General features: G+C 34.4%; 2 protein-coding genes across 2 annotated transcripts; one reads left to right on the top strand and one right to left on the bottom strand.

The window, feature by feature from the left end:
- The first annotated feature begins 3,370 nt into the window (after positions 1-3,370).
- LOC111906049 (uncharacterized) lies at positions 3,371-5,030 on the top strand. Its single transcript, XM_023901820.3, has 4 exons — positions 3,371-3,631; positions 3,768-3,956; positions 4,198-4,446; positions 4,562-5,030. The coding sequence occupies exons 1-4, from the start codon at positions 3,563-3,565 to the stop codon at positions 4,829-4,831; spliced, it is 777 nt and encodes a 258-aa protein (XP_023757588.1). The 5' UTR covers positions 3,371-3,562; the 3' UTR covers positions 4,832-5,030.
- Positions 5,031-5,333: 303 nt separating this feature from the next.
- LOC111906145 (E3 ubiquitin-protein ligase MIEL1) lies at positions 5,334-8,666 on the bottom strand. Its single transcript, XM_023901906.3, has 12 exons — positions 8,508-8,666; positions 8,332-8,419; positions 8,069-8,125; positions 7,954-7,986; positions 7,797-7,874; positions 7,670-7,713; positions 7,538-7,578; positions 6,585-6,667; positions 6,412-6,503; positions 6,273-6,342; positions 5,887-5,928; positions 5,334-5,747 (listed from the first exon to the last, which is right to left on the bottom strand). Exons 1-12 carry the CDS (start codon positions 8,555-8,557, stop codon positions 5,619-5,621), a joined length of 807 nt encoding a protein of 268 aa, XP_023757674.1. The 5' UTR covers positions 8,558-8,666; the 3' UTR covers positions 5,334-5,618.
- Positions 8,667-8,926: the final 260 nt, after the last annotated feature.

Here is an 8,926-nt window from a genome sequence, read left to right on the forward strand (position 1 = left end):
TACACTCCGATGTGTTTGGATCAGTCAAGAAACCTTCTGTCAAAGGTATGAGGTACATGTTAACCTTCATAGATGATTTCTCAAGGTATGTTTGGGTGTATTTCATGGATAAAAAGTCTAAAACATTTGTCAAGTTCAAGGAATTTAAAGTGGAAGTTGAAAGAGAAACAAAACACAAAATCAGTTGTATCCGGTCTAATAACAGAGGGGAGTATCTCACAACAAAATTTAGTGAGTACTTGAAAACAAATAAGATCAAACGACAACTGACTTGTCCAAATACCCCACAACAAAATGGGGTATTTGAGAGAAAGAATAGACACTTAGGTGAGATTTATAAAAGTATAATGCATGATAAAAATGTTACAGGGCAATCCTCGGAAGAATCAATGAAAACAATTGTCTATGTGATTAATAGGATTCCACAACAAAATCTTGATTATGTATCGCCGTTTGAAAAGCACTTGGAGATCAAGCCTAATGTGATTCACTTACGTTTATTTGGTTGTGTATGTTATGTGTTCATACTCAACCACTCGCGAAGTAAAATGGAAAAGAAAGTTGTTTGATGCTTATTTGTGGGGTATGATCAAGAGAGAAAGGGTTGGACGTGTTGTGATCCTAACTCTGGAAGGTGCTATGTTTCAAGTAATGTGGTTTTTGATGAGAACTCCTCATGGTGGTTAGAAAAGCATGAGGTTCTTCCTGATTCTAAACTTCTTAAGGAAGAGATAGAGTCATCAAACGTGAGACTAAATGTGGAAGGGAGTGATATAGTGATTGATAATGATGAGGTTCATACTCAAGGTCAATCTTTGGAACAGTCGAATGGAATTTTTAATGATGATAAAAACAACGAAACTCAAAATCCCAGAAGATCATCAATAATCAGGAAACCAAATCCTCGTTATGCCAATGCTGCAATAGTTGAAGAAGTAGAAACTTAACCAGACACGTATGATCAAACTACAACCAAACAAGAGTGGGTTTTGGCAATGAGGGAAGAATTCAATGCCCTAATTAGGAACCAAACGTGTGATTTAGTTCCAAAGCCAGATGATGTGAAGCCAGTTTCATGCAAGTGGTATTTAAGATAAAACGTAATGCAGATGGGTCAATAGGTAGGTATAAGGCACGTCTGGTAGCCCGTGGTTTCTCACAGTAATACGAGTTGGATTATGAGGACACGTTTAGCCTAGTGGCTAAGTTAACTACAATTAGGATTTTGCTATCTTTGGCGGCAAGTAAAATATGGAATCTATGGCAAATGGACGTGAGCAACGCTTTTCTGTATGGAGACTTAGACCATGTGATTCATATGGATCAACCCCATGGTTTTGAAAGTAAAAGTCATCCAAGTTATGTGTGTAAACTTAAGAAAGCCTTGTATGGGCTAAAAGAGTCTCCAAGGGCATGTTTTGGAAAAATGGTTGAACTCCTTGAACACAATGGGTATATAAGTACTCCAGCAGATGCTAGCTTATTTGTGAAGAAGGTTGGAAGCAAAGTTGCATTGGTTCTTGTTTATGTAGATGACTTGATAATTACAGGTGACTTGGAAGATATGATCAGTCAACTCAAAGAGAATTTGAGCACTCGTTTCCATATGAAGGACCTGGGAAAACTAAGACACTTTCTAGGACTCGAACTAAGTTATGATGATGAAGGCATAGTTTTGCATCAGCGAAAGTACTGTATTGATTTTTTGAAGAGGTTTAGAATGTTGGAATGTAGAGCAACAGTGAAACCCATGGATACTAATGCTAAACTGTATACACAGTCAGGAAGTAAGATAGAAGATGCAACACTACACAAAAATATGGTGGGAAGCTTCATTTATCTCACCTTCACGCGACAAGATATATCATTTGCAGTTGGTGTTTTAAGCCGATTTATGCAGAATCCGAGAAAGCCTCATCTTGGAGCTGCACGCAAAGTATTAAGATACATCAAAGCTACCCTAAACTATGGTGTTCAGTTCAAGAGGGAACCTGATTGCAAATTGATGGGTTTTTGTGATGCTGATTATGTCGGTACTTTAATACAAGAAAGTCAACAATTGGCTATGTATTCATGTTTGGTTCCAGCATCATATCATGGAGTAGCAAGCGTCAACCCACCGTGTCTTTGTCCACAACGGAAGCGGAATATAGAGCTGCCGCCATAGCAACTCAAGAGTGTACCTGGCTTGTTCAATTGTTGAAGAATCTAAACCATGAAGTTGATTACATCCTTCCACTTTTATGTGACAATATGTCCTCCATCAAACTAGCTGAGAATCCTACCTTTCATGCTCGCACCAAGCATAGTGAAGTTCACTACCACTTCATTAGAGAGAAGGTCTTAATGGGCGAAATAGATTTGCAATATGTGAAGACAACTAAGCAGGTTGCAGATATCCTAACCAAGAGTCTAGCAAGTGAAAAGTTTATTGAATTCAACAACATGATGGGTATGGTAGAAGTTGATGTTGAGAGGGAATATTAAATGAGCAACATCTAGATTCAAGTAAGCAGCTCACGTGCTTGCCACTATCATTGTTTTTTAGTTTATGTTTATTTTAATTTGTCTAGTATTTTCTCCTTGTTGAATTAGTCTAGAGAGTGGGTAGTTGTCAAATTGTAGTTTCTTGTTTTCTAGATAGTGGTAGTGTAGTAGCAGTTTCTTTTTTCAGTTTTTTCCTTTTATGGCTTCCTCTTGTGATCCGTTTTCTTTCAAGTTAATCAGAATACACAAGTATGTGTTTCCTTCTTCATTGCTTTGATGTATTCTTTAGTTGTGTACTCGGAAGATTGTCTTTATTAGGTCAACATTATTTTTTTACAATTAAGTCACTAAGTTTAAAAAAAAGTTATTTTAACACTATATTTTCCAACTGATGTTGCATAGTGATGTGTCAGTCTTTGATGATGTGGCACTGACATCATTTTCTGGATGTCAAAATTGAAAAAGAAAATAAAATATAGTGATTTATTGAAAGAAAAAAAAACACAGTGTCAAAATCAAATTTTTCAAAAAACTTAGTATCTTTTATGCAATTTGTTTTTATTATAACATAGTAATTAGGACTTGTTGGAGGGTTGGATACCATTTGTGGGCAAACTTTTGGTGTAAAACAACATAACAGAATTAGCATCTATACATATAGTGTCATAAAATCTCGTTGCTATTAATTTGCGTTCTAATCTGCATCTCTTAGATTTTCCTTGATAAATTCTTGATTTTAATAATTTAATTGTAAAAAATTACCATAGAGTCAAAATCAAAATTTTATTTTAACTTATATCTTTTATGGATTTTGCCCGAAAGGCTTATAGAATCAAATTTGATTACTAAATACGTTAAATGGTTGACATTTGCACATTTTTCATACCAAAATAAAAGGGGGATAGATTAACTTGCTACGTGCATTTCTCTTGCTTTACACACCTCCACGCAATCGCAGCAGAAATTTATGTGATGACGGCATCGCACATGATCATCCCCACTCCCAAATGTTATTTCTTTTGATTCTTCCTCTCAACAATCTACCCTAAAGAAACCAAAATCACTAACAAAAGATATGAACAATCGATCCATACAGAACTGGGTTCCAAGCGATATCGCCTTCAAAATCGCTTCCTTGCTTCAGGTCTGTTGATTTCTTTCGCTAATCTCCTTCCTTTCATAGCCCTATTTGTCCGATTTTTTAATCTTTGAGAAATTACGAATTAAGAATTGCGTTCTGATTTTGGGAAATTTCTATGAATTCAATTTGGGGTCTGAAGGAATTGGATTTGTGTTCGTTGGGTAGTTGCTCTCGGTTTTGGCGGGAGCTTTGCGGGTCCGATCATATATGGGCGGGTCTATGCAGAGACCGATGGCCAGCCCTCGGTTTCGATAAAGAACAATCTTCTTCTGTTCCTGAATTCAATCCCCATCAACTTCAACAACAGCATTTGGACTCCAATTTGAAGGTCTATCCTTATTTTCATTTCCATAGATAGTCGCTTGTCTGACTTGAAATATACTTGAATGGTTTATTGAGGGTTGATTATGCTCTAATACAGTAACAATTAAACGAAAAGTCTTTTAAGAAATTGGTGGCTTAATCAGTTCTTAAAATGCAAACTCGTATTTGCAAATGAAAGAAATGTATGATGCTACATTAAGCAAATTTTATTTGTTAACGTGAAGAGTTTTTATGTGCGAGTGTAGGGATGGAGGGGGTTTTATGTTAATAAACATCATGAAATGGCTAGTAAAGCCGATGCTGTTATTGCCTTTTTGGACCAATGCATTTCATCAGAATCCGTTGAGGTTAATCATTATTTGGTTGCAATGCAAAACATGAATTCAATGCAATTTGGGTTCAGAGATGTGGTGTTGTTCTTTTTCAAAGAAAATCTTCATGTTTTGCTTAATTTGGCTGGTTTGCACTACTCTATTGCATGGCTTGGAGTTCCGGTAAGCTTACAATATCCAATCCCTTTACAGAAACATCACCAAATTTATGTTATTATATTTTTAACGAAATTATGGGAATATGTTGAATAAATGAGGTTGATGATACGATTTGTAGGCGGATGATGTGATGGAAGCTTTAAATAGCTCAAAGATTTGTGATCGACAAATATGTGTTCAATGGTGGAAGCTTGGGAGGTGGTTGTATGGATTTAGGCTTCGTGATGAGTCGATTTCACGAAGGGCTTCTTTAAGAGATCTTGCAATGATGAAAGAACAACAAGTTCTTGATGTGCTTTATCGGGGTGCTATTCATGAGGTCATACGTGTTCAGATTTCGGCTGCTAAACCGGTTTCCTCGCCTTGGTCATGCCAAACATCAAGCTAGAGGAAGGTTGCTATGTGTCTTGTGTGTGTATATATATAAAAATATATAATGCATTGTGTGTATAGTTGTTGATATATATGTCGAATAGTGTAAATAAATGGCAACGTGTGCATTGATTCTCCTGAATTTAATCTATATATTCAGGTTAATGATATGTAATTTGATCTTCAAGCTTTAAAAGCACAAAATGTTTAACCAACTTTGGTGTAACGGGTTCTATTTGTAATGAATGTGTAATTTCGCCTTCTTTTTTTCAATGAGAAAAATATAAAAATACTAGAATTGGATAAATGGGTTTGGTCATGAAAACATTAAATCTGGTTTACACTTAAATTAAGAATTTAGTTTTACAGTCTTTATAGTTTATAAGCTAGTCAATATAAACATTAACAAGCATACAAAACCAGTCATTTTGACATAACAATGCTAGTGAAAATTAAAACAGAACACCAAAATCAATAGTTTTTTTTTAAGTTCCTTTGAGATTTTCATATTCATAATATAGATCCGACTTAAAAAAGTTGACATTATAAAGAAAAAACAAACAAAAGCGAACATGTTTACTATTAATCTATTATACAACCCAAGTTGCTTAGCAAGGGCTACTTCAATCCACACAGGTGGAGGAAGAATTGGCTGAAAACAGTGCTTCTCTTGCACTCCAAAACCATCTATCCAGCAATTTTAAATTATAATTTTTTTTTCCGCAAGTATAGCGAATATAGAATATATAGAGGTATATAAATCAACCTATTTTATAATACGAGACAAACAAGGGGCGTTTCGGTCATTCTTGTGGTAAAACAGGGGGCGCAATCGTCCGTGTATTATACGATCTGCAATGGCGGCATTTCTGTCCAATTATGTGAAAGAAAACTTCCGTAGTGTCATTGCAGTCGTTACATAGTATCCAAACCTGAAAAATTCGGTCTTTATTAGATAATTTCACATCGTATGCAAAAGACGTGAATGCCCTCATAATCATTATCATCCAAAAAAGTTGGCTCATTTGTTGTAACAAAAGTAGTGCAAAGTCACAAAGGATGTGATAGTACCTTCTTGTGTCTGTAATCATCAGGCATTAGAGTAGCTTCGATCTGCGAAATGAATGTATAAATGTCAAATATGATCAAATAAGAAAAAGAATAAGAAGATTTTGAAGAATTGATTATATTTGAAACAATATGTCTATTTGGCCCCTTATCTAGTTTTTTTATTAACTTTAACCATTTATTACTTACATTTTATTATTACATTAATGGGAAAAATGATCAATTTGCATTGGTTATAGACCAAATCGGTAACAAAATGAAACAACAAGAGAAATTTGCAACAAAATTTTTTTGGATCAAAACCGCAAAAGTTTGTATAATACAGGGACCAAACTTGTAATTTACTCCCAAATAATGAAACCTCATGAGAGTCAATTTGATAGACCAACCTCTTCATCAATCATCTTCCATGTTGCAGACATGTCCATAATGGATTTGGCGCATATTGGACAGCAGAATCTGTTTTAAAATTTAAAAAAGTTACAACAAAAAGTTTATTTTATAATTAATAGTAACAAAAATACTTACTTATCTCGTTTTATCATCTCGTTGTAACAATCACGATGCATTGTGTGTCCACATTTCATAACTGCAGTGTCTTTCATCGAGTCGAATAAATACTGTAAATGTAGTCATAGCAATTAAATATTAAATTATGCAAACTTTTAACTAAAGGTAAAGAAGGAGAAAAAGAAACAAACCTCATAACATATGGGACAATGATGTCGCATAGAATTTTCGACACATAAATGGTTATCACGTAAACCAATAGAATAGCAAGTTCCTAGGAAAGCAATGGTCATGAAATATCAAAAACAAATAACTTTGCAACTAGAGAATACATATAAATGTGATTATATGAATTTGTTTATATTTATCATTGTTGTATTAAGTTTTCCAAATATAAGATCAAATATTAATAAATATATAGATATCTATTTTACTTAAATTATAAAAGCTATTATTTACTGACTAAAAGCTGACCAATACTTGAAAAACTATAAGCTGATGAAAAATAAAGTTTGATAAAACTGACGGATAAACTAACCGAAAAATATAAAATGATATATAAAATGAGCTGTTTAAGATTGAGTTTTTTTTCTTTTTTTTTTTAATAAAGAATATATTTAAAAGATTTTTTTTTCAAAAAATTAAGCTTGTCAAAACGATAGTGGGGATAACTTTTTTCAAAGTCTGTTTAGAAATTATTTTTTTTGTTTGTCAGACATAACAAACTAAAAGTCTTAAAAAATAAATTAGTTGTTACGTGACCAAACATATATTTATTTTGTACTATAAATATACAATGTGTAGTTATATTAATTTAATCTCAAAGGTTTATACAAAAGAATAATAAAAATAACATAAATGAAAATTGGTGATACCTACAAATATTTAAAGTCCACAAAATGTTTTTGACTTTTTGTTAATTGTTATAACTGTGTTATATTTTCCGGTTGTTGATTTGATAAAAAAAACAAGTGTAGTTGAAGCTGAAAGACTCGAAGTAAGTCCAAAAAAGGGGTCCATTCAAACCAGTCCAAATCCGGTCCAAACTGGTTGACAAAATCCGGTTCGACTCAAAAACGCCGTGAGTCCGGTCCGTTAACATTGAGCAAGATTCAAATTACAAAATCACCCCTCTATGGCATACCACATTTTTTGCAATGGAAGAAGTTCTCACGTCCACCAACTCTGAACACGAAAAGAACTATATAAATCAAATGACTCATGGAGCAATGAACAATCTGATGAACAAAAACGTTGAAATACAATCATAACTAACCTGCAAATGCCACAATCGTCACAGTGGAACAAACCCTTGTCAATCTGCAATATGATGATGATTATCAACAGTAAAACGAAAACATACTTGCAAGATTTAGATATACAAATCGTTTGGAATTTCATACATCATCATCGTAGAATTTGCACAATTCACAAAAGTATTCCCCCATATTGACGCCACAATTTGTGCAGGAACGAGCAACCTGTGGAAATGAAAGAAACGATTTAGTGATTGAAGAAAGGAATTGTTGTAGTTTTGTAGATCGAATCAATGGAACATACAGGCTGCTCTGTGTCGCAAACTGAACAAATCACCTGCAACAAACATGAAATTTTTCAGTCGATTGTAGGGTTTATTATATTCGCAACTCTGATGATGAAGGAGAAAGGAGCGTACTTGTTTCACATCGGATCGAATAAGTTCATGGCGATCGTAGGGATTTTTCAACATATTCTGAGGGATAAACAGAGAAAATCAGAATACAATCAGAACGGAGATTGAATCGATTCAAATCCATACGATTAGATCTGCAACAAGCTACTATAAACCCTAAAGTTCCTCTTCTTCGAAACCCTAACAAACATTCGTGAGATCTAAACACTTAAATCGAAGAATACAACAGAAATCGCATGAAAAACGAAGTAATCGAGTAATCGTACCGTAGCCTCGTTGTGACAATGACGACAGTCGAATATCTCGTTACAACAAGGAGCTCGAATCATACATCTTCTTCGATAATGCTTGCATCTAACACAAATGGCAAATTCATGAGAACTTACAGACTATACTTACACAGCAGATTACAAAAATACATGAATAAAGTATGATTAAATACCCGTAACCCATCTTCCCAAAATCCAAGCGTTCGTCGTTGGGGCCTGCCATGGAGGTTGAGGGAGATGGAGATGGAGATGCAGTAAAAGTTTCCTAATTCGGAAAGAATGGGGGTGTTATATGATCTTTGGACACAAGCATCGAGGAGAATATATATTATATTTTGATGCATGCATTGCCCATAATGGTGGCAACTAGTATTATATATTATTTTAAAGAAAATAGATTAAAGGTGGAAGCGTAGGGAAGAGTGGATAAGGTCAGTGATCCCACGGCCGCCGAATAATGGGCCAATCGGATGTCATCACGAGATCGACGGTTGAGTGGTCAGATTCATGTCAGCCAAACCCCAAACATTTGACCTCATAATTCACCTATCCAACCATATTTAAGTTCCAAGTTTATTTGGTTGATCGAAAG

The sequence above is a fragment of the Lactuca sativa genome, chromosome 5, assembly GCF_002870075.4.
Source record: "Lactuca sativa cultivar Salinas chromosome 5, Lsat_Salinas_v11, whole genome shotgun sequence".
NCBI lineage: Eukaryota > Viridiplantae > Streptophyta > Magnoliopsida > Asterales > Asteraceae > Lactuca > Lactuca sativa.

Bases quoted from the DNA above. Each gene is read 5' to 3' on its own strand.
- LOC111906049 (XM_023901820.3), top strand. From the start codon at position 3,563: ATGAACAATCGATCCATACAGAACTGGGTTCCAAGCGATATCGCCTTC. The intron at 3,632-3,767 runs GTCTGTTGATTT...TGGGGTCTGAAG, and splicing joins AAATCGCTTCCTTGCTTCAG to GAATTGGATTTGTGTTCGTT. The intron at 4,447-4,561 runs GTAAGCTTACAA...TACGATTTGTAG, and splicing joins TTGCATGGCTTGGAGTTCCG to GCGGATGATGTGATGGAAGC.
- LOC111906145 (XM_023901906.3), bottom strand. From the start codon at position 8,557: ATGGCAGGCCCCAACGACGAACGCTTGGATTTTGGGAAGATGGGTTAC. The intron at 6,343-6,411 runs GTAAGTATTTTT...ATTTTAAAACAG, and splicing joins GAGATGATAAAACGAGATAA to ATTCTGCTGTCCAATATGCG. The intron at 5,929-6,272 runs GTTGGTCTATCA...TTCATTTCGCAG, and splicing joins GGAAGATGATTGATGAAGAG to ATCGAAGCTACTCTAATGCC.